Source organism: Triticum dicoccoides, chromosome 5A, assembly GCF_002162155.2.
Source record: "Triticum dicoccoides isolate Atlit2015 ecotype Zavitan chromosome 5A, WEW_v2.0, whole genome shotgun sequence".
Taxonomy (NCBI): domain Eukaryota; kingdom Viridiplantae; phylum Streptophyta; class Magnoliopsida; order Poales; family Poaceae; genus Triticum; species Triticum dicoccoides.
Genome location: NC_041388.1, coordinates 666,409,785 through 666,435,268, shown reverse-complemented (window position 1 = coordinate 666,435,268; position 25,484 = coordinate 666,409,785). Strand labels below are relative to the sequence as shown.

At 49.4% G+C, this 25,484-nt stretch overlaps 1 protein-coding gene and 1 long non-coding RNA gene across 2 annotated transcripts; both read left to right on the top strand.

The window, feature by feature from the left end:
• The first annotated feature begins 847 nt into the window (after positions 1–847).
• LOC119303938 lies at positions 848–19,921 on the top strand. Its single transcript, XR_005148034.1, has 3 exons — positions 848–1,215; positions 2,392–2,463; positions 19,731–19,921. It is a non-coding gene; the product is annotated as an uncharacterized LOC119303938 (long non-coding RNA).
• A 3,557-nt stretch (positions 19,922–23,478) lies between these two features.
• Positions 23,479–25,094, top strand: LOC119303937 (heavy metal-associated isoprenylated plant protein 39-like). The gene is made up of 3 exons (XM_037581097.1): positions 23,479–23,782; positions 24,042–24,117; positions 24,266–25,094. Exons 1-3 carry the CDS (start codon positions 23,771–23,773, stop codon positions 24,841–24,843), a joined length of 666 nt encoding a protein of 221 aa, XP_037436994.1. The 5' UTR covers positions 23,479–23,770; the 3' UTR covers positions 24,844–25,094.
• The last annotated feature ends 390 nt before the right edge of the window (positions 25,095–25,484 follow it).

Sequence of the window (25,484 nt, the reverse complement as noted above, 5' to 3'; positions counted from 1 at the left end):
CCTGGATCCACCACGGTTCTATGGCCCTAAGACCACAGAAGACGAGATAGACCGGCGGCGGTGGCAGCGCTGACGGGGGGCATGAGAAATCCTATCGATATCTCTATAGCTATACCTAATCGCTAATAGATTTTAATGACCTTTTTTCATATGCAACTTGTACTCTGAAAGCTAATAAACTTGTGCTCCCCGCAACAACACACGTGTACTTTACATGATAGTGTAATATGTAACATCCTCAGCATCACACTACAGTAATCTCCCCTTAATGAAGGTCATGTCATCATGATCATAATGCCAAAATGCCACTTGTCCAAAATCTGCTTCAAATTTAAATTCTCATTGCATGTCAAATATTTGCTTCTTCTTTCATGCAAATAAAATAGTTCACACTATGGCAAATATTCTCTAAGTATTTGTCATGATGAAACCTACCTCTGTTGGATTCCAAAAATGCTCTTGGAAATTATTTAAGTGGTCCAACAACAATTTAATTTGGCCTTTTCAATTTCTAAAAGTTCTTAAACATTTCCAAATGCTCAAAAAAAAATTTGTGCAACTTCACAATATTGCAAAGTAATTATTGTGGCATGTGGCACATTTTACAAGAGTCATTTGGTGCTTGGAATAATTGCAAGAAATAGCTTTTTGATTTCCAGAAAAGAAAAACTAAAAGAAAAGGAAAAGAAAGAGAGAAAAGGCCCCTGACCCCCCCCCCATTTCCCCACTGGGCCTCCACCCTGCCGGCCCAGTCGGCCACACCACAGGCCGGCCCACTCTCCCGCTCCCCTAGCCTATTAGGCCGCTCCCTCCCCGTAACCCTAACCCCGCACGACCCCCACTCCTCGTTCCCCACTCCCCCCACTCTCCCTCGTTCCCTCGCGCCGTCACCCATCACACACACACATACGCACAGGGGAGGGGCGCATCTGTTCGGTCTCCCTCCCCCCGACGCGCCCGCACCCGAAGGCTGCAACTAGCCGGCGTCGAGCGCCGCCTCTCCCGACCATCGTCCTCGCGCCGCCGCTAACTAGCGCTGCCATGCCCAACTGCTTCGCCTGCCCCGTCCTCGTCGACTGCAAGCAACGGATCGAGACCCGATCCACTACAACCTCGACACCGACTGCTTCTTCCCGGCGGCCGTCGTCTCCATTGCCGGTCGATCTCCCTCAGCGCCTCCCCAACCTCGCCGAGCTTGTCCATGGCCTCCTCGGGGTGAGCCGCACCCGTTCCCCTTCATCTCCGTTGGTTTGTCGCCGTTTAGCCGCCGTCCCCACATTACGTCCGCCATGGCCAGTCCGCCGGAGCCCCTGCTCTCGCACGCACCCGCGGTGTTCGCTGGCCGCGCCCAGGCACGCCCCCCGCACCCACCTGCGCCGAACCCCGCTAGCTACCCGCAAGCGTGCCTGCGCCCTGCTTCGACCCACCGTGCTCACCCGCGCTGCTGTGCTGTGGCGGCTGCTACTCTGGCTACTGCTCCACCGCGGCCCCGCACGGTGCTCGCCGCTCGCCCCACCTCCGTCGGCCGTGGCCACGACCACGACCCGCCCCGGGCAAGCTACGGGCGCCCGTCGCCCGTTACGCCCATGCCCGCGCGCCTCACCACACCCCCGCCGCCGCGCCTGCTCCAGCCGGTCATGGCCGCTGCCGTGCCCCCTGGCCGCGCCAGCGCCCCCGCTGACCTCGCCCGGGCGTGGCGCCCGCGCCCAATGCCTGGTAGCTCGCCCCGCTGGCCCCTGTGACACTACTAGGGGGCCCACGCCCCTGGTTATTCTTTTAAAAAAAGATAGAAAAGAAAAAGTTAAAATTAATTAATTAGTAATGCAATTAATTAACTTAATAAACCTGCTTAATAACCTAATTAACTAGATTTGATAATCTAATATGGTTTAACTAAACAGTGTCTATGACAGGGGGAGCCCACCCCTTGACTGGTCAATTGGGACCCCCTGGCCCACCTGTCAACCACTGGGTACACTTTTGTGTACACTGTGCTGGGTGCACATAGCATTTTAACCTTTATTTTCGAATTAGTAATAATTTCAGAATATTGCTAAAATTTAGAAAATCATCTTAAATAAACCGTAGTTCGGATGGAAAAACTTTGTACATGAAAGTTGCTTAGAACGACGAGACGAATCCGGATACGCAACCCGTTTGTCCGCCACACGTCCCTAGCATAGCAAACCTGCAACCGTCCCCCTCCGTTTCATCTGTCCGAAAATGACTAACTTCGGGAAAAACTTTCCCGGATGTTTCCCCCCTTCGCCAGTATCGCCTAGTACTGCGTTAGCGTTAGCTCACCCATGGCACCGCGTTTTACCTTGTTATATTTTGTGATGCTTGTTTGCCCCGTATTTACCGTTTCTCCCCCCTCTTCTTCTCCGGTAGACCCCGAGACCGATGATGCCGCTGTGATCGACTACTTCACCGACGAACCCTACTTCTTGTCTGAGCAACCAGGTAAGCAAACCCCCTTGAGCATTCCGATATCGCCCATTTCTTTCCCTCTCATGCTTGCATTAAAACTGCTACTGCTTTCTGTATGATCCTACTCTGATGCATAGCCTGTTGTTGTTACCTGCTTTCATACCTTACCTGCTTATCCTAAAATGCTTAGTATAGGTTGGTTAGAGATCCATCAGTGACCCCACCTTGTCCAATGTTGCCTCGCTTTATGTTCGATGACTCGATCAACGTGATCGACGTCCAGGCCCCGACACCGCACTACTACTACTAAGGATGGTGGCCAGAATCATCACACTAGGGACACAAAGCATTACTAGATTACTGGGTGGTTCTCTAGGACAACTAGGTCATAATAATAGTTCCAACATATATATCGAGGCAATGGAATACCTCAACACACTGGTTAGTGTGATTAATCTGGCCCAAAAGACATCGAACACAGGAGAAAAGGATTTGCAAATGCATTAGATTGTTTAGGAACCTGGGATGACTCGGACAGCATAACGGCTGTAAATGCTCAAAATGATTTGAGACATCCTGCAAAATGGTGGCATAACCACTCAACATCACAAAATCAAAGTTCTGAGGCCAGCTATGACATATGGAAGTAGTAGGAACTGAACTGAGGCTTGAACTCAACAATCCTAGGCAACTACGGTTTAGTAACACGTCATCCTGATAGATAGGTGAGAAGGCCTAGTTTCTTAACCCGCGTAGAATGAGAGAATGACTCAGATCAGAGGGCATAAGGTAAAGGAGTAAAAAGAGCCTTACGTTCCCTACCACAATCAATTCCCCTACATAACTAAAGCATTTCTAGACACAAGTTCGACCAGTTTGGCTTGGTAATCCTACAGGCAGTCAGGCTTTGATACCAAAGCTGTCAGGACCCCGATTCCAAGTCACATCGATCTAGCCAGTAACACCTCATATCACTTTGCGGCCTCACGCACGGTATTCCCATGGGTGTCGCCTTACCATGGCCCGGGACCGTTTGCGCCTTTTGGCTCACGTATATGATAGTGTCGCTAGCATCCATATGACAGAGAACCCGGGCCGACATGGCTAATCATGAACCCAAAGCGGCACTAACCTATGGGGATAGGCATACATGAATCACATCGAGCGTGTCGGTCAGCAGCGTGTGAATTCGGGCTGTAGCACTGGGCTAACAGGACTCCGGGAACCCGGGATGTAGCAGGCTAGGCAGGACTCCGGATGTCACCGCGTGACATTTCCCTAAAGGGACAGACAAAGGAACGAAGTGAAACACATACCGGCCAGTCAAGTGTCCTGAGCAGTAGTGCTGGGCTAACAGGACTCCGGTGAACCGGGCTGTAGCGGACTACTATGGCTCATGGAAGCACTAGACTACATTTCCCCATAAGAGGGGCTGCCAAGGATAAACAACTAGATTGTCGGATCCCACACATACCAAGCATTTCAGTCATACACACAATATGCTCGATATGTGTAAATACAACATGGCATCACAACATAACTCTACAACTCAAGTATGTATTCATTAGGCTCAGAGGAGCGAGATAATACAAACATGGGTCTCATGACCCAACATTCAGAGCATACAAGTCAAACACATGCGGAAGCTTAACATGTCTGAGTACAGACATCTACAAATGAAAAAGGCTGAGAAGCCTGACTATCTACCAGATCCTGCCGAGGACACAAGATCGTAGCTGAGGTATCAAGCTAAACGTCGAAGTCCACGCGAAACTACTAACGAGACTGAAGTCTCTCTGCAAAACATAAATTAAGCAAACGTGAGTACAAATGTACCCAGCAAGACTTACATCAGAACTAACTACATATGCATCGGTATCAACAAAGGGGGTGGTGGAGTTTAACTGCAGCAAGCCAGCTTTGACTCAGTGGCTAACCTGAACTACGACTGCAAGTAACTCTTTTGAGGTGGCGCACACGAGTCCACATATTCACCATTCAATACACCACTATGGATTTACTCCCGTCTCCCTACGAGAAGGCCATTCATAGCACTCACACTTATCTTGCGAGTTTTAGAGTATCCACTTTCGCTTGTCTATGAACTGTTATAGGCAACCCAGAAGTCCATTACCGTGGACACGGCTATTCGAATAGATGATGTTAACCCTGCAGGGGTGTACTTCTTCACACACGCTCTCACCACTTATCGCCGTTTACACGACATGTACTCGGCAACCTTCAAGCGGAAGCCCAACGAGGGTGTCGGCCACGGCCTACCTAAACACTCAAGTCTCTAGTCTAGGTTTATCGCCTATCCAGGTTCCATCCGCAGGGAGTCCGGCCGAGGTTTCCACATACGGCCCCGAACGATGTGTACAGGGTTCCGAGACACCAAACGGGCGCCCGGCATGCCCGGCCACGGTGTATCTACCACATCATAGCCCACCCCTAGGGTCAGCGCTACGCACGGCCGCCAACACATATCCTATAAACACCAGAAACTAGTTGCAACTCCTGGACAGAGGACAAGGGTGATCAAGAAGCCGAGAGGGTCCACTGGTTTCGGGCCCAATGCGTGGTAATAACTGTTTCATGGATCACAAACACAGAACTCAGTTCCTAAGAACAGTTTCAATGAGACAACCCACCATGTACTCCTACATGGCCTCTCATCGCTACCTTTACCAAATCATGTTCACACACCTAGCTCACACACTGTAGGACATGTTTACACACCTCCGGTTCATCCCCGATGAACCAGACCTGACACGACTCTATGCAATAGCAGGCATGAAAAACAAGCATGAATGAGTAGGCACATCAGGGCTCAAACAACTCCTACTCATGCTAGTGGGTTTTATCTATTTACTGTGGCAATGACAGGTCATGCAGAGGAAAGGGGTTCAACTACCGCAACATGTAACAGTTGAATCGTTGTTGTCCTAATGCAGTAAAAGAGAGCAGGAGCGAGAGAGTGGTTTGTATCGGAATGAACAAGGGGGTTTTGCTTGCCTGGCACTTCTGAAGATAGTATAGTTCTTCATCGGTGTCATCGATCATATCGTCAGAACGTCGTCTACTGAAGGGGGACAAACATCGGCAAAAGAGAGGAACACAATCAATGCATATGCGACAATATGATGCATGACCATGACATGGCAATATGCTGTGTTTTGAGCTAATGCATCTAGTTATGATCTAAATGAAGTTGGTTTGAATACAAGATTCAAATTCCAACTTCATATATGATTATTTAAATGCCCTTTATTTGTTTTGTCCAAAACAGAGGACAAACATTGTTCAAACATGCATGAAAATGGTACAAATGGATTCCTTGATTTTTTCTGATAATTTTCCATATATAATTTATTTCATTTGGAGTTACGGTTGATTTACTATGAATTTTTGAAGTTTAGGCAATTTTTAGAATTTTCTGAACTATTTTTAATCTAGGAATGACTTATTACGTCAGCACTACGTCATGCCTGCGTCAGCAAGTCAAAGCAGCGGTCTAGGTCAAACCTGACCAGTGGGGTCCACTGATCGGTGACACAATGCTGGCATGAGTCACTGACGTGTGGGGCCGATCAAAGGCCACGTTAGTAAGGTCAAAGCTGACGCGTGGGTCCCGCGGGGTTATGACTAATCTAAGCAGAAATAAAGCTGAGGTTAATTAGGGCGTGGGGCCCATTTGTCAGTGAGGAAGGGGGTTAATTAGGGCGTGATTAGCCCCTAATGACGGTGCCACGTCAGCCTCGTCGGAGCTCAGCCGGCGGCGACCAAAACCGACGACAGAGACGACGTGGGAAGCGCTACAGGGGACGGTTTCGTCCGCGGTCGGTCCCATTGGAAAGCTGGCGCTCGGCCGCATCCAACGATGCAAGCGGGGTTGCCGGGAACGGTGTGTCGCGGCGACGGCGGCGGGCAGAAGGGGCGGCCGGAGTTGGGCTCGAGCGGGTCTGGGGCTCTAGTGCGAGCTAGAGCAAACAGTGCGGCAAGTTCGCTTCCCGGGGACGCGGTGAGCATGTTGGTGCTGCTTAGGAGAGCGGGGGAGGTCGGGAGCGCAGGGCTGGCCGGCCATGGCGGCGGCGGCGCTCGGGAGCTTGTGGGGTAGCGGCTAGAGGGCGAGCGCGACAAAGGGAGGAGGGGGAAAAGACTACAGGCCTCACAGCGGATCTTCTGGTGCGGACGGCGAGCTCGGGGAGGTCCTGTAGCCGGCGAATCGACGACGGCGGCCGTCAAGGCAGAGGATGAAGATGGCGATGGTGGCGACGCTGCAGGGCTCCTGCGGTCGCGTGCCTCAGTGTGTAGCTCCACGGAGTCGTGGCGGAGCTCGTGGTGGCGCTGGTTGGGTGGGTGGTGGCCTATAGCCACGGCGACAGCGCGCTCTCGGGCTCACGGGAAGAGAGGAAGAGGGAGCCAGAGGAGGGGGAAGAACGGGGGGAGGCTCTGGGCGTCTCCGTGGCGCCGCGAGGATGTCGGGGAGGCTGCCACCGCGAAGCAGGAGGTGGAGGCTCGGGCACGGCGCGTCGACACGCCTCTGCCAGTAGCCAGAGGTTGAAGATGGCTCCGCCCCTGGTGGGCTGGGCCACGAGGTGGGCTGGCCGGTGCAGCTGGGCCGGCTACAGGTAAGGCCAGGTAGGTTTTCTCCTCTGTTTTGATCTTTGGTTCTGTTTTCCTTTATTTAATCACTTTGCCACTGTTTTTTAAATTCCAGCAAAAGTGGAAACAGTGAAAACATCCCTCTGAATATTTTTATATTGCACAATGGGAATATCCAAAGGCACATAAATTATTTCAGAGTTATCTGAAATTATATTCCATATATTAAGAATATAAAACCAAATCCAAATACAATATTGATTTAAATTCAATGCCCAAAATAAATCCTTAAAAATGTGCATTATTTTTGGTTTGGATCAAAGCCCTTGCCAAAAATACCAAATATCAATAAAGATCATTTTGGTTTCATTGAATGCAAATTTTAGTTGAACCTAGTTTGATTCAAGTGATGCTAGGGTTTGAACATCCCCATTTCAAGATTAATTGAAATTGAAAATGATGCATGGATGCAATGCCACTAATTACAAGAAGATTCCTAGGGCTGTGACACCATATTTCCTCCTTGATCCCATTTACTGGGTAAGTTAAATTACTTATCCTCTACAACTCATTTCCCCCCGTCCAACCTCTACTCTGATTTACCTTCTGGCATTGCACCTAGTACTTGATACTAGGAAGCTTTATATCCCATCACGTCATTCCTAGCCTGATTGACTATATTGTTATCGTGTCAACTTTTAACTGGGCTACCTGGTCCTTATGCCCGGAGCAACTTCCGACGATGAGCTAAGCTTACGTCGATCTTCCTCATCTTATCATTTCACCTCAAACAACAAGCTTGACTTTGAGCTTGTGTCGAATCCGTGGTTCTCTTAGCCTTTCACTTCATCCTTCCTTTTTTGCTCGGTGGCATCTTCTTAGAGTCTCTCGACAAAATTTCTCTTGATCACCGTCAACACTTTGGCTTCTTTAGAGATGTCAATTGAATTCATGGCTATAAATACCATCCTTGCCTCTCGATGACTTGTGTCAGCATCAACAACATTCTTGTCTTCCCCCCCAACACAAACTTGATCATATTAATTTTGGGAATACATCCTTTTTGACCTGTCGATTGATTGCTGTTGAGCCCGTCGGCCACACCCTCACCTTTTCCCTGCTAAAATGGTATGACTTATTTTCTAAGTTGTTTCCGATGGATCCTTGGTGTAACCAAAGTCTGACCTTTGCTTGAAACCATGTCAATGCTATCTCGAAGCATGTCTGTGGTAATCCGATCTCCAATAAGAACATTTGAGGCACGATACTAATTTTTCTTTATCAATTATCCAAACAGCGTTGTATGGGTAATGTAATGAAATTTCTTTCCCTTTACCTAATTGGTTATCTACTTACTATCCTGTCATGGATATCTTGCTCTGCTTGTCCTTGGGAAGGATATACCCCTGAGATATGTGTTTAAACACATTTTCCTTTCCATTGTTCTGGTTAATATACTAACCATATTTTTCCTTTCCATTCTTTTGTTTAACCTTTCCGGTAAACTAACTTATCTCAGTAGAGATAATTTCCTACTTAGGTAAACACCTCAATGTATAACTCTGTCAGTAAAGACCCTGTTACTATTATTGATGACATTCCGGTAACCACCGATGGATGAGAACTTTGCCTATTGGTCCGCCTCGTTCAACAAGCAGGAAGATGGTTCTTTTCGTCCCTCGCCCTTGGTACCGACGTTGTTGCCGACATAACTGACAAGCTGCCCTCTGACATGCCTTGCTATCATGACCGTGCAAAATGCTAGTGTGTTGGGGAACGTAGCAGAATTTTAAAATTTTCTATGCATCTCCAAGATCAATCTATCGAGTCATCTAGCAACGAGGGAGAGAGGAGTGCATCTACATACCCTTGTAGATCGCGCACGGAAGCGTTCAAGAGAACGGGGTTGATGGAGTCGTACTCGACGTGATCCAAATCATCGATGACCAAGTGCCGAACGGACATCACCTCCGCGTTCAACACACGTACGGTTGGGAGACGTCTCCTCCTTCTTGATCCAGCAAGGGGGAAGGAGAGGTTGATGAAGATCCAGCAGCACGACGGCGTGGTGGTGGATGCAGCAGGATCCCGGCAGGGCTTCGCCAAGTGCAAGCGGGGAGGAGAGGTGTAACGGAGGGAGAGGGAGGCGCCAAGATCAAGGGGGTGCGGCTGCCCTCCCTCCCCCTCTTTATATAGGGGCCTTGGGGGGCGCCCCCACCCCTAGGGTTTCCCAACCCTAGGCGCAGGGCAGGCCCAAGGGGGGCGCACCAGCCCACTAGGGGCTGGTTCCCCTCCCAACTCAGCTCATGGGGCCCTCCGGGATAGGTGGCCCCACCCGGTGGACCCCCGGGACCCTTCCGGTGGTCCCGGTACAATACCGGCGACTCCCGAAACCTTCCCAATGGCCGACACTGGACTTCCTATATATATAAATATTTACCTCCGGACCATTCCAGAACTCCTCGTGACGTCCGGGATCTCATCCGGGACTCCGAACAACTTTCGGGTTACTGCATACTAATATCTCTACAACCCTAGCGTCACCGAACCTTAAGTGTGTAGACCCTACGGGTTCGGGAGAAATGCAGACATGACCGAGATGCTTCTCCGGTCAATAACCAACAGCGGGATCTGGATACCCATGTTGGCTCCCACATGCTCCACGATGATCTCATCAGATGAACCACGATGTCAAGGATTCAATCAATCCGTATACAATTCCCTTTGTCAATCGGTACGTTACTTGCCCGAGACTCGATCGTCGGTATCCCAATACCTCGTTCAATCTCGTTACCGGCAAGTCACTTTACTCATACCGTAATGCATGATCCCATGATCAACCACTTGGTCACATTGAGCTCATTATGATGATGCATTACCGAGTGGGCCCAGAGATACCTCTCCGTCATACGGAGTGACAAATCCCAGTCTCGATTCGTGCCAACCCAACAGATACTTTCGAAGATACCTGTAGTGTACCTTTATAGTCACCCAGTTACGTTGTGACATTTGGCACACCCAAAGCACTCCTACGGTATCCGGGAGTTGCACAATCTCATGGTCTAAGGAAATGATACTTGACATTCGGAAAAGCTACAGCAAACGAACTACGCGATCTTTGAGCTATGCTTAGGATTGGGTCTTGTCCATCACATCATTCTCCTAATGATGTGATCCCGTTATCAATGACATCCAATGTCCATAGTCAGGAAACCATGACTATCTTTTGATCAACGAGCTAGTCAACTAGAGGCTCACTAGGGACGTGTTGTGGTCTATGTATTCACACATGTATTATGATTTCCGGATAACACAATTATAGCATGAATAATAGACAATTATCATGAACAAATAAATATAATAATAACCATTTTATTATTGCCTCTAGGGCATATTTCCAATAGTCTCCCACTTGCACTAGAGTCAATATTCTAGTTACATTGTGATGAATCGAACACCCATGCAGTTCTGGTGTTGATCATGTTTTGCTCTAGGGAGAGGTTTAGTCAACGGATCTGCCACATTCAGATCCGTATGTACTTTACAAATCTCTATGTCTCCATTTTGAACACTTTCACGAATGGAGTTGAAGCGACGCTTGATATGCCTAGTCTTCCTGTGAAACCTGGGCTCCTTGGCAAGGGCAATTGCTCTAGTGTTGTCACAGAAGAGAGTCATTGGGCCCGACACATTGGGTATGACTCCTAAGTCGTTAATGAACTCCTTCACCCAGACTGCTTCTTGTGCTGCCTTCGAGGCTGCCATGTACTCCGCTTCACATGTAGATCCCGCCACAACGCTCTGCTTGCAACTGCACCAGCTTATTGCCCCACCATTCAAAATATACACGTATCCGGTTTGTGACTTAGAGTCATCCAGATCTGTGTCGAAGCTAGCATTGATGTAACCCTTTACAACGAGCTCTTTTTCACCACCATAAACGAGAAACATTTCCTTAGTCCTTTTCAGGTACTTCAGGATATTCTTGACCGTTGTCTAGTGTTCCATGCCGGGATTACTTTGGTACCTTCCTATCAAACTTACGACAAGGTTTACATCAGGTCTGGTACACAACATAGCATACATGATAGACCCTATGGCCGAGGCATAGGGGACGGCACTCATCTTTTCTCTATCTTCTGTCGTGGTCGGGAATTGAGCCGTGCTCAATCTCGTACCTTGCAATACAGGCAAGAACCCCTTCTTTGACTGATCCATCTTGAACTTCTTCAATATCTTGTCAAGGTACATACTCTTTGAAAGACCAATGAGGCGTCTCGATCTATCTCTATAGATCTTGATGCCTAATATATAAGCAGCTTCTCCAAGGTCCTTCATTGAAAAACACTTGTTCAAGTAGGCCTTTATGCTTTCCAAGAATTCTATATCATTTCCCATCAACAGTATGTCATCCACATACAATATGAGAAATGCTACAGAGCTCCCACTCACTTTCTTGTAAATGCAGGCTTCTCCATAAGTCTGCGTAAACCCAAACGCTTTGATCATCTCATCAAAACGAATGTTCCAACTCTGAGATGCTTGCACCAGCCCATAAATCGAGCGTTGGAGCTTGCACACCTTGTCAGCATTCTTAGGATCGACAAAACCTTCCGGCTGCATCATATACAATTCTTCCTTAAGGAAACCATTAAGGAATGCTGTTTTGACGTCCATTTGCCATATCTCGTAATCATAGAATGCGACAATTGCTAACATGATTCGGACGGACTTCAGCTTCGCTACGGGTGAGAAAGTCTCATGGTAGTCAACCCCTTGAACTTGTCGATAACCCTTAGCGACAAGCCGAGCTTTATAGATGGTTACGTTACCATCCGCGTTTGTCTTCTTCTTAAAGATGCATTTATTTTCTATGGCTCGCCGATCAACGGGCAAGTCAGTCAAAGTCCATACTTCATTTTCATACATGGATCCTATCTCGGATTTCATGGCTTCCAGCCATTTGTCGGAATCCGGGCCCGCCATCGCTTCTTCATAGTTCGAAGGTTCACCGTTGTCTAACAACATGATTTCCAAGACAGGGTTGCCGTACCACTCTGGTGCGGAACGTGTCCTCGTGGACCTACGAAGTTCAGTAGCAACTTGATCTGAAGTTTCATGATCATCATCATTAACATCCTCTCTAGTCGGTGCAGGCACCTCAGGAACATTTTCTTGAGCTGCGCCACTTACCGGTTCAAGAGGTAATACTTCATTAAGTTCTACTTTCCTCCCACTTATTTCTTTCGAGAGAAACTCTTTCTCTAGAAAGGACCCATTCTTGGCAACAAAGATCTTGCCTTCGGATCTGAGGTAGAAGGTATACCCAATAGTTTCTTTAGGGTATCCTATGAAGACGCATTTTTCCGATTTGGGTTCGAGCTTTTCAGGTTAAAGTTTCTTGACATAAGCATCGCATCCCCAAACTTTTAGAAACGACATCATAGCCCCAAAATGGCAGCGGTAAATCGGTAAGAGACATCATAGATCGCACCATATCTAATAGAGTGCAATTACGACGTTCGGACACACCATTACGCTGAGGTGTTCCAGGCGGCGTGAGTTGTGAAACTATTCCACATTTTCTTAAGTGTGTGCCAAACTCGTGACTCAAGTATTCTCCCCCACAATCTGATCGCAAGAACTTGATTTTCCTGTCACGTTGATTCTCAACCTTACTCTGAAATTCCTTGAACTTTTCAAAGGTCTCAGACTTGTGTTTCATTAAGTAGACATACCCATATCTACTCAAGTCATCAGTGAGGATGAGAACATAACGATAGCCACCGCGAGCCTCAACACTCATTGGACCGCACACATCAGTATGTATGATTTCCAATAAGTTGGTTGCTCGCTCCATTGTTCCCGAGAACGGAGTCTTGGTCATTTTACCCATGAGGCATGGTTCACACGTGTCAAATGATTCGTAATCAAGAGACTCCAATAGTCCATCTGCATGGAGCTTCTTCATGCGTTTGACACCTATGTGACCAAGGCGGCAGTGCCACAAGTATGTGGGACTATCATTATCAACCTTACATCTTTTGGTATTCACACTATGAATATGTGTAACATTACGCTCGAGATTCATTAAGAATAAACCATTCACCATCGGAGCATGAACATAAAACATATCTCTCATATAAATAGAACAACCATTATTCTCGGATTTAAATGAGTAGCCATCTCGAATTAAACGAGATCCTGATACAATGTTCATGCTCAAAGCTGGCACTAAATAACAATTATTGAGGTTTAAAACTAATCCCATAGGTAAATGTAGAGGCAGCATGCCGACGGCTTTCACATCGACCTTGGAACCATTCCCAACGCGCATCGTCACCTCGTACTTCGCCAGTCTCCGCTTATTCCGCAGCTCCTGCTTTGAGTTAGAAATGTGAGCAACCGCACCAGTATCAAATACCCATGAGCTACTATGAGTACTGGTAAGGTACACATCAATTACATGTATATCACATATACCTTTAGTGTTGATGGCCTTCTTGTCCGCTAAGTATTTGGGGCAGTTCCGCTTCCAGTGACCACTTCCCTTGCAATAAAAACACTCAGTCTCGGGCTTGGGTCCATTCTTTGGCTTCTTCCCGGCAGCTTGCTTACCGGGCGCGGCAACTCCCTTGCCATCCTTCTTGAAGTTCTTCTTACCCTTGCCTTTCTTGAACTTAGTGGTTTTATTCACCATCAACACTTGATGTTCCTTTTTGATTTCCACATCTGCTGATTTCAGCATTGAATATACCTCAGGAATGGTCTTTTCCATCCCCCGCATATTGAAGTTCATCACAAAGCTCTTGTAGCTTGGTGGAAGCGACTGAAGGATTCTGTCAATGACCGCGTCATCCGAGAGATTAACTCCCAGCTGAGTCAAGCGGTTATGCAACCCAGACATTCTGAGTATGTGCTGACTGACAGAACTATTTTCCTCCATCTTACAGCTGAAGAATTTGTCGGAGACTTCATATCTCTCGACCCGGGCATGAGCTTGAAAAACCATTTTCAGCTCTTCGAACATCTCATATGCTCCGTGTCTCTCAAAACGCTTTTGGAGCCCGGGTTCTAAGCTATAAAGCATGCCGCACTGAACGAGGGAGTAATCATCAGCACATGACTGCCAAGCGTTCATAACGTCTTGGTTCTCTGGGACAGGTGCATCACCTAGCGGTGCTTCTAGGACATAATCTTTCTTGGCAGCTATGAGGATGATCCTCAGGTTCCGGACCCAGTCCCAACTCAGCTCATGGGGCCCTCCGGGATAGGTGGCCCCACCCGATGGACCCCTGGGACCCTTCCGGTGGTCCCGGTACAATACCGGCGACTCCCGAAACCTTCCTGATGGCCGAAACTGGACTTCCTATATATAAATCTTTACCTCCGGACCATTCCGGAACTCCTCGTGACGTCCGGGATCTCATCCGGGACTCCGAACAACTTTCGGGTTACTGCATACTAATATCTCTACAACCCTAGCGTCACGGAACCTTAAGTGTGTAGACCCTATGGGTTCGGGAGACATGCAGACATGACCGAGACGCTTCTCCAGTCAATAAGCAACAGGGGGATCTGGATACCCATGTTGGCTCCCACATGATCCACGATGATCTCATCGGATGAACCACGATGTCGAGGATTCAATCAATCCGTATACAATTCCCTTTGTCAATCGGTACGTTACTTGCCCGTGACTCGATCGTCGGTATCCCAATACCTCGTTCAATCTCGTTACCGGCAAGTCACTTTACTCGTACCGTAATGCATGATCCCGTGATCAACCACTTGGTCACATTGAGCTCATTATGATGATGCATTACCGAGTGGGCCCAGAGATACCTCTTCGTCATACGGAGTGACAAATCCCAGACTCGATTCGTGCCAACCCAACAGATACTTTCGGAGATATCTGTAGTGTACCTTTATAGTCACCCAGTTACGTTGTGACGTTTGGCACACCCAAAGCACTCCTACGGTATCCGGGAGTTGCACAATCTCATGGTTTAAGGAAATGATACTTGACATTCGGAAAAGCTACAGCAAACGAACTACACGATCTTTGAGCTATGCTTAGGATTGGGTCTTGTCCATCACATCATTCTCCTAATGATGTGATCCCGTTATCAATGATATCCAATGTCCATAGTCAGGAAACCATGACTATCATTTGATCAACGATCTAGTCAACTAGAGGCTCACTAGGGACGTGTTGTGGTCTATGTATTCACACATGTATTACGATTTCCGGATAACACAATTATAGCATGAATAATAGACAATTATCATGAACAAAGAAATATAATAATAACCATTTTATTATTGCCTCTAGGGCATATTTCCAACATAGCGCCCTTTCTACTTTTAACCCACATGGTGGGACCATAACCCGCAGTTCCACAGGGTCGAAACCTGACTCTCCTATATATCTTTGATTCCGAAATATTCTTGCATTTGGCTTCGTATCATGTCACGAGTCACCTCTCGAGGGATGATCTATTCCCGATGCTCTGAACCCCCTTCTCACACTCTGTGCAGGTATCGATCGTTTGTCCATTCACTTGAAACTGCCTATTGTACCTTCATACTTTGCTCTCGGTGTTTATTAAGCTTCAATTTGAGAGATACTTCTGCCTCATTCCCCATTGTTCATCAGATAATTAACCCTATACGGGCCAGTTCTCCCGAAGTTACTCTTTACTTCCCCACTTAAATCTCGGGACGAGATTTCTTGTAGTGGAGGAGATTTGTGACATCCGCAGCATCACACTACAGTAATCTCCCCTTAATGAAGGTCATGTCATCATGATCATCATGCCAAAATGCCACTTGTCCAAAATCTGCTTCAAATTTAAATTCTAATTGCATGTCAAATATTTGCTTCTTCTTTCATGCAAATAAAATAGTTCACACTATGGCAAATATTCTCTAAGTATTTGTCATGATGAAACCTACCTCTGTTGGATTCCAAAAATGCTCCTGGAAATTATTTGAGTGGTCCAACAACAATTTAGTTTGGCCTTTTCAATTTCTAAAAGTTCTTAAACATTTCCAAATGCTCAAAACAATTTTTGTGCAACTTCACAATATTGCAAAGTAATTATTGTGGCATGTGGCACATTTTACAAGAGTCATTTGGTGCTTGGAATAATTGCAAGAAATAGCTTTTTGATTTCCAGAAAAGAAAAACTAAAAGAAAAGGAAAAGAGAGAGAGACAGAGAGAGAGAGAGAGAGAGACAGAAAAGGCCCCTGACCCCCCCCCATTTTCCCACCGGGCCTCGACCCCGCCGGCCCAGTCGGCCAAACCACAGGCCGGCCCACTCTCCCGCTCTCCTGGCCTATTAGGCCACTCCCTCCCCGTAACCCTAACCCCGCACGACCCCCACTCCTCGTTCCCCACTCCCCCACTCTCCCTCGTTCCCTCGCGCCGTCACCCACCACACACACACACATACGCACAGGGGAGGGGCGCATCTGTTCGGTCTCCCTTCCCCCGATGCGCCCGCACCCGAAGGCTGCAACTAGCCGGCGTCGAGCGCCGCCTCTCCCGACCATCGTCCTCGCGCCGCCGCTGACTAGCGCTGCCATGCCCAACTACTTCGCCTGCCCCGTCCTCGTCGACTGCAAGCAACGGATCTAGACCGGAGCCACTACAACCTCGACACCGACTGCTTCTTCCCGGCGGCTGTCGTCTCCATTACCGGTCGATCTCCCTCAGCGCCTTACCAACCTCGCCGAGCTTGTCCATGGCCTCCTTGGGGTGAGCCGCACCCATTCCCCTTCATCTCTGTTGGTTTGTCGCCGTTTAGCCGCCGTCCCCACATTACGTCCGCCATGGTCAGTCTGCCAGAGCCCCTACTCTCGCACGCACCCGCGGTGTTCCCTGGCCGCGCCCAGGCACGCCTCCCGCACCCACCTGCGCCAAACCCCACTCGCTACCCGCATCCGTGTCTGCGCCCCGCTTCGACCCACCGCGCTCACCCGCGCTGCTGTGCTATCGCGGCTGCTACTCTGGCTGCTGCTCCACCGCGGCCCCGCACGGTGCTCGCCGCTCGCCCCACCTCCGCCGGTCGTGGCCACGACCACGACCCGCCCCGGGCAAGCTACGGGCGCCCGTCGCCCGTTACGCCCATGCCCGCGCGGCTCGCCACACCCCCGCCGCCGCGCCTGCTCCGGCCGGTCATGGCCGCTGCCGTGCCCCCTGGCCGCCCCGGGGCCCCCGCTGACCTCGCCCGGGCGTGGCGCCCGCGCCCAATGCCTGGTAGCCCGCCCCGCTGGCCCCTGTGACACTGCTAGGGGGGCCCCACGCCCCTGGTTATTCTTTAAAAAAAGATAGAAAAGAAAAAGTTAAAATTAATTAATTAGTAATGCAATTAATTAACTTAATAAACATGCTTAATAACCTAATTAACTAGATTTGATAATCTAATACGGTGTAACTAAACAGTGTCTATGACAGGGGGAGCCCACCCCTATTGACCAGTCAAATGTTGACTGGTCAACCGAGACCCCCTGGCCCACCTGTCAGCCACTGGGTACACTTTTGTGTACACTGTGCTGGGTGCACATAGCATTTTAACCTTTATTTTCGAATTAGTAATAATTTCAGAATATTGCTAAAACTTTAGAAAATCATCTTAAGTAAACCGTAGCTCGGATGGAAAAACTTTGTACATGAAAGTTGCTCAGAATGACGAGACGAATCCGGATACGCAACCCGTTTGTCCGCCACACGTCCCTAGCATAGCAAACCTGCAACTGTCCCCCTCCGTTTCATATGTCCAAAAATGACTAACTCCGGGAAAACTTTCCCGGATGTTTCCCCCCTTCGCCAGTATCGCCTAGTACTGCGTTAGCGTTAGCTCACCCATGGCACCGCGTTTTACCTTGTTATATTTTGTGATGCTTGTTTGCCCCGTATTTACTGTTTCTCCCCCCTCTTCTTCTCCGGTAGACCCCGAGACCGATGATGCCGCTGTGATCGACTACGTCACCGACGAACCCTACTTCTTGTCTGAGCAACCAGGTAAGCAAACCCCCTTGAGCATTTCGATATCGCCCATTTCTTTCCCTCTCATGCTTGCATTAGAACTGCTACTGCTTTCTGTATGATCCTACTCTGATGCATAGCCTGTTGTTGTTACCTGCTTTCGTACCTTACCTGCTTATCCTAAAATGCTTAGTATAGGTTGGTTAGAGATCCATCAGTGACCCCACCTTGTCCCATGTTGCCTCGCTTTATGTTCGATGACTCGATCAACGTGATCGATGTCCAGGCCCCAACACCGCACATCACCCCCCTAGTTGTACGACACTACAGAGTTACTATCGAGTGCCGAGGGTGAACCTCATACATCACTCTTGATGAGATCTCTGTAGTGTAGCTATTCGGTCGTGATCATCGAGGGTGATTTCCTCCTTAACTACTTCCGATACGGCTCTGTCGTGCAACCCCTCAAGTGTGAACCTCGAGGGTGAATCCTCTTACGTTCACCTTGATGATTACATCGAGTGGAATTCACTGAGGGTGATTCCTCTGTTTTTTTTCTCTTGGTGTTAGACACACAGTTAATATGGTTACTATGACTTTACAACTGAACCATGTTACTAAAGACGGGTAGGCCCTGAGGGGTACCAGCGCGAGCTTAATAGCGAGTGATGTGGAGTCGGGTTGACCTGGAAGGTGCCCGCGAGATACTTACGAGGCGTGGCCGGGCATTCTTAGCCCTTGTCGCAAGTACCCGAGACGGGGCGACGGGGTCACATCGATCGTGAGTCTCTGCTTGTTACCGCGCGTTCCTAATCCACTACGATTTGGATATTTGATCCGAGGGGCCTCTGGCCTGATAGCACTAACCATCACGTGGGCATAGTATGGGCGTTCTGCATCGTATACATCAGCCGAAGCTTAATAGACGTCAGCGACTGAGCGACGCGCGCCGGGTTGGACTGTGTAAGCACCTGCCTTGTTGAAGGATGTAGCTAGGTCTGCTCACCGGCCGCCCACGCAACGTGCAGGAGTTCCCGGGGAGATGGCCCATGACCCCTGGGGGCATAGGTTTAGTCCGGCATGCTGGCCTCTCTATTAAGCCTAGGTCGGGTTGCGGCGTATTGTTTGGCCGAGGCCGGGCATGACCCAGGAAAGTGTGTCCGACCGAAGTTAATCGAGCGTTGTGGTTAAGTTGGTGCACCCCCGCAGGGAAGAAAACATCTATCGATAGCCTGTCCTACGGTAACGGACACTTGGAGTTGTATCCCGATCGATACAACTAGAACTGGATACTTGTGATGAGAATTGGATGGTGATGAGACTTGGATATGAGATGATAACTGGATAGTATGGCTCTGGGATTGCTTTCTCGCGGGGAGTCGAGAAAGGATCTCTGGCCGAGGTTGATAACACTACTACTACTACTACTACTACTACTACTACTACTACTACTTTACTTTATGCTACTCTACTCCCTCCTGTTGCTGCAAGATGGTGGTTTCCAGAAGATGCTAGTCTTCGATAGGACTAGGTCTTCACTCTATTCTGGCATTTCTGCAGCCCAGTCCACATATACAACCCATTCCTTTGATACAGATGCGTACTTAGTTTAGATCTGATGTAAGTCTTGCGAGTACTTTGGATGAGTACTCATGGTTGCTTTGCTACTTCTTTTCCCCCATACCCGATTGTTGCGACCAGATGACGGATCCCAAGAGCCAGACGACGCCACTGATGACTACTACTACCCGGAGGATGCCTACTGCTAAGTGAAGACCGCAGACGATTAGGAGTAGTAGGAGGCTCCCAGGCAGGAGGCCTCGCCTTTTCGATCGTTGTTGCTTTTGTGCTAGCCTTCTTAAGGCAAACTTGTCTAACTTATGTCTGCACTCAAATATTCTTGCTTCCGCTGACTCTTGTGTATTCGAGCCCTCGAGGCCCCTGACTTGTAATATAAAGCTTGTATTATTTTAATTTGTGTCTAGAGTTGTGTTGTGATATCTTGATCGTACACATTTGCGTGTATGATTAGTGTATGATCAAATCGGGGGCGTCACATAATACATGAAATCGTTTAGTTTTGACCTTATAAACCCTATTTTAAAGGAACACCACAACCCCTCCATGCAGCCCTTGAGCCCACATAGCCGCGCAGGAGCGCTCTAGACACAGAGTTGAACCACGATGCCTTGTGGCCGCACCTGCCGGACCTCGGTCTTCCTTGAGCACCGCCACCGCATCACCCACGATCGCCTTGAGCGGCCCTCGCTAGACTTCCGCCTCCCTGAGCATCGCCGCCATGCACAACCACTCTCGTTGTGCCACGAGAAAGCAGCCATGCCTCCGTTGGCACTGTGTGGGCTTTTCCGGTCGGCGACGGAAAGGGGAGGAGGAAGGGGGTGGGGGACAAGGCAAGGGCTGGTGGTGTGCCTCGGTGCCGCTCGATAGCAGCAAGCGAGCTCTCTGTTTCGTTAAAGTTAGTGTGTGATTGACAGAGTACATGAAACAACAATGTATTCTTCAAAATTGCTCATTTTAGACCAACTTTGGTACAAGATCCAAGTTGAAATTATGAAACAAGAGAGAGCAAAAATACTATGAAATGCAATATAATAATGTAGTAAAAATCTATGGTCTGACCTTTTGTGTTGGGTATAAATAGCCTAGGGTTAATCCTCAATAACATCTGGGAAGAAAGTACAACAATTATGTTTTCTACAAAGAAGAGAGAGAGAACAACTTCTTAGCTAACAAAGGAAACTGGGACTAGGAGTGTTACTCCTCACCAATCACGGGACAAAGAGACGCTTTTACATTCTAATGAAATGTGTGCTGCAAGTTTGTAACTGGTAATCGTACCTACATAAATTCGGTGGTCACAAGAAACAGTTTTCAATCAATGACAAAGAGAATATACAGTTCGCACGAAACCCTTTCATGCACCTGGACGGTCAGTTTCGGTGCTTGATCGTTGCTTTAACCGATCGTTACAGGCACCTTACAGCTTGTAGCTTACAAGTTCTGACAGCAATCTTTCTTAATCGGAACTTGGTGTGGTGTCGCCTGATTCTGATATCACGTCCAATTATTAATGCGGAGCTTACATGGTGATATATTAGGCGAAGAGCTATTGGGGCATATACAAAGCCGACCCTTGAACCGCCCATGTATGTCTGGACCTCGCAGTCCGGACCATAAAAGTCATCCAACGCGGTCAGTATTGGTTCGTCGAGCGGTCCAGACATGCTTTCTCTCGTAAATTGAAGACAAAGTGGGGGAGGTCCTGCGGGAGTCCGAACAGCAGCCACGTAGGACTCCGATAGCCTTGGCCCACTCTATCCCCGCTCCCGGTCTCATTTCCTTTCACTCCGCCCCTTCTCCCCTTTACGTTGCATCTGTACCTTCCACCTCCGCCGCCGCCGCTGTACGTCTCTTGCCGCTATAGAGGCATTGTCGGACGTTTGCAACCAGCTCCGACACGCCCGCTCGCCTTTACGACGGCACTGCCCACCCTGGAGCCGTTCGTACCCAGGTACACTCCGCCTCCCGTCGACGACCTTCATGGCGGACACCACGCTCGGCAGGTATTCCGTCAAATCCTATTGAGCCTATTTTCGAACGCTATGTAACGTGCTTCGTCAGTTGGAGGTAAGATGATCATTGCATGCGGCAGAGGACGAGATCGTAAGTTTTGCTTCCTCTTACTCAACTTGTTGGTTGATTTTTCGTTCACTCAATGTTGGTCTACACATTATGTAGCCCGCACGAACTGCCATGATGTACCACAGGACAGAGAGACGGCCATTTACGTACACGCACTGTTGGATGAAGCTGAAGAGATAGTGTGTGTGTGGGACGACATGACAAGTTGATGAAAAACTTATTGGACATCCGGTTAATCTATTCTTATTTGAGACATTTTTTACTAATTGCATGCTATGTATGAATGATTTGTGTGATTTTCTATCCAAACTTTGGTGAATATCACCCGGTTTGTATGAATTTCGTCTGATTAATTCATATGCGGGTTGAAATGTATGCGGGCAGCGCTGATGGCGGCCTTCCGTATCCGTGTCTGTAGACTGCCTCTCTACCCGTAGACGGATGCGGAAGAAAATTTACGGGTAACCGTTGGAGATGCCCTTATATTAACTAACAAAGGAAACTGGGACCAGGAGTGTTACTCCTCACCAATCACAGGACCAAGAGATGTTTTTATATCTTATATTCTAATGAAATGTGTGATACAAGATTGTAACTGGTAATCCTACCTACATAAACTCGGTGGTCATAAGAAACCGTTTTCAATCAATGACAGAGAGAATATATAGTTCGTAGGAAACCTTTTCATGCATCTGTACGGTCAGTTTCGGTGCTTGATCGCGGCTTTAACCGATCGTTACAGGCATCTTACAGCTTGTAGCTTACAAGTTCTAACACCTTTTTTTCAATTAATCAGAACTTGGTGTGGTGTCGCCTGATTCTGATATCACGCCCAATTATTAACCGTTGAACCTAGATGATGATGATGATGATGATCTTGATGATATAGCAGGCGAGGAACTATTATATGATAAAGAAACCAAGACAGGTGTGGCGCGTACGTCATGATCCCGGGACAAAGGACAGTGACAGCGCAAAAAGGAGCCGCTGATTGGCTCTCATCCTCAAACCACATGCATCGTTTGGAATCGCGGCAAGTTTTCAACGAACGCAACATTGCATTACATGCAATACGCACGCACCTTGGCTGGCTGGATCATGCGTGGTGCGGGGCATACACGGTCCGGAACCGGCCGAACGTACTACTAGCTAGTGGAGTAGAACAGCTCGAATCATACGTTGGAATCACCTCGGAATCCGCAAAAACGAGACGGCCCGAATCGTCCCGTCCCGCTAGCATCCAGCCGGAGCGCGCGCGCACGGCAGACACGAACCGGCCGGCCGGCCGGCGCGCACAGCGCCCGGAATCGACCTCTCGGGGGAGATAAAGCGAGCGTGACCGGTCACCGGTCGGTCACGCACAGCCCACGACGCACGCGCGCGACAAGTCGAGTTGGTTTCGTCTCGGAGGACTTCATCCGGGAATCAGAATCAGAGGCCGTACACCGGACCGGAGGCAGCGGCAGCCGAGGAGGGAAGCTAGCCAGCCAGCGCGCGGTGATGGGGCAAACCAGAGAGGAACTGGAATGATCGGGGGGCACGGCCGCGGGCTGCCAGATCGCCTCGACTCGCCCTGTACTGTGCGCGCTGTGGGCGCGCGCGCAGTCGCGCACGGCTGGCCGGTGGCCGCACACCAAACCAAAAGGCGGGGAGACGTGCGAGGGCCGCCGGTGAGGAGGAGGGACACATCCACGTCAGATAGATATAGGTAGATAGATAGACGTACGCACTGGTCTGCGCTTCGCACCAACGCTACCTAGGCTAGCTAGCCACCAAAGCTGCCCGCCGATCGCACCTCCTCTCCTCTCCTCTCCTCGCCGCTAGTCTCTATTTAGGACCGCCCGCGATCACCAATTCCCTTTGCCTCTTGTGTGCCATCGCTGCAGTTGCGTGACACGCTCGCCTAACCTCCGCACCCCCTCCACCCTCCGCTGCCGTGGCCGGCGGTACCGCACCATTCCCACACACCCTCACTAGCTTAGCTACTCCGTTGTTCTCACCTATCCCATTTGATCTTCTGACCGCCTACCCGCTCACCTTCTCCCTGCGAGAGACGGTGTGCAACCCAGGCCGGAGGCATGTCGGCCAAGGTGAGTGAGCAAGCGCGCTTCTTCTTCCCGTAATGTTCATGGATTGATTCTGAAATCCCTATCCTGATTCCATATGCGTCCACATGCATGTTCTTTGCTCGAGGTTCTCTTCCTCCATGGGGGGTCTTGCTTTAGAATCCTTCCCGGGAACGCGTTTCTCTCTTTTATTTACTCTGCACCTGCATCCAAATGTCTTCCTCTGCTTCAGACTGTAAACTAACTCTGGCTTGCCGATGCTGGCGTGTTTGCTCTGCTGCAGAAGATCGTGGTGAAGCTGGAGCTCCATGACAACAAGGACAAGCAGAAGGCCATGAAGGCCGTCTCCGTGCTCGTCGGTACGCACGCCGCACCCATCTCGTCCGCAGTCCGCACTGCTCTGCCTTTTTTCCCATGATGAATCCATTAGTCAAAGACCACCAATCCACTGACTGACTGACGCCGACGGCTCTGCTTTCCTCTGTTCCGCGTTGTTTATTTCGCCAGGCATCGACGCCATATCCATGGACCTGGCGTCGCGCAAGATGACGGTGATCGGCACGGTGGACCCGGTGGACGTGGTGAGCAAGCTGCGCAAGGGCTGGGCGGCCTACATCGAGTCCGTCGGCCCGGCCAAGGAGCCCGAGAAGAAAGAGGAGAAGAAGGAGGAGGCCAAGAAGGAAGGCGGCGACGGGGCCAAGAAGGAAGGCGGCGACGGCGGCGACGCCAAGAAGGAAGGCGACGGCAAGAAGGACGGCGACGGGAAGAAGGACGGCGATGGCAAGAAGGAGGAGGGCGACGGCAAGAAGGACGGCGACGGGAAGAAGGACGGCGACAAGAAGGAGGAGGGCGACGGCAAGAAGGACGACCAGAAGAAGCCCGCCGCCGTGGCCCCGCTGCCGTACCCGCACCACATGCCGCTGCCGCACCACATGCCGCCGCCCTACATGTTCAACGCCGACTACATGATGAACCAGTACCGGCCGGCGCCGCCGGCCTACCCGCCGCCGTACGTGCCGCCGCAGCACTACTACGTGCGGAACATGAGCATGGAGGAGAACCCAAACTCGTGCGTCATCTGCTAAGTCAAAGTCTATCCCTCGATCGCTCGCGTACGTCCCGTGGGGCGACCATGCATGCATCTGTGTATAGTAGTATTTTCTCGATCGTTTTTACGAGACCAGCAAAGTTTGCAAGATGAAACTGTACACCTAGTAGTCGTCTACTATAGCACCACGCGTACGTACGTACATACGTACATTTGTAATGTGAAAATTGCGAGGCTACGTACCGCCTTCCCTAGTACATGCCACAGCTACATCATCTTTCCTTTCAACAACAGAGAACAAAACTAGAGAGAGAAGAGTGGTTTACAGAGAGAGAGAGAGAGAGAGAGAGAGAGAGAGAGAGAGAGAGAGAGAGAGAGAGCAGAGCAGTGTGCGGTGCATGATGGGCGGTGATGCAGCATGTGGCTGCAGTTCAAACTTTGCTTTCTAGAAAAAGGGGAAAAGAGGCGCAATAATACGGTTATTTTTGGCATTTTGTCATGCAATTGTAGCCAGGCGCATCTTGCATGTGCAACGCCATTGTACAGAATACTGTATATATATGGACCATGAGAATCAGCAGCCGTTGGAACGATCTCCCGCCCGTACAGTTCCAGTTGGTGAGAATCGGAATTATGCTCACCCTGACCTGACCTGACCCAGCTAGCTGGATGCATCGC

What these genes read in the sequence shown, in the direction of transcription:
- LOC119303937 (XM_037581097.1), top strand. An exon ending in GGCCGTCTCCGTGCTCGTCG is followed by an intron (nt 24,118 to 24,265) that starts GTACGCACGCCG and finishes TTATTTCGCCAG; the next exon opens with GCATCGACGCCATATCCATG.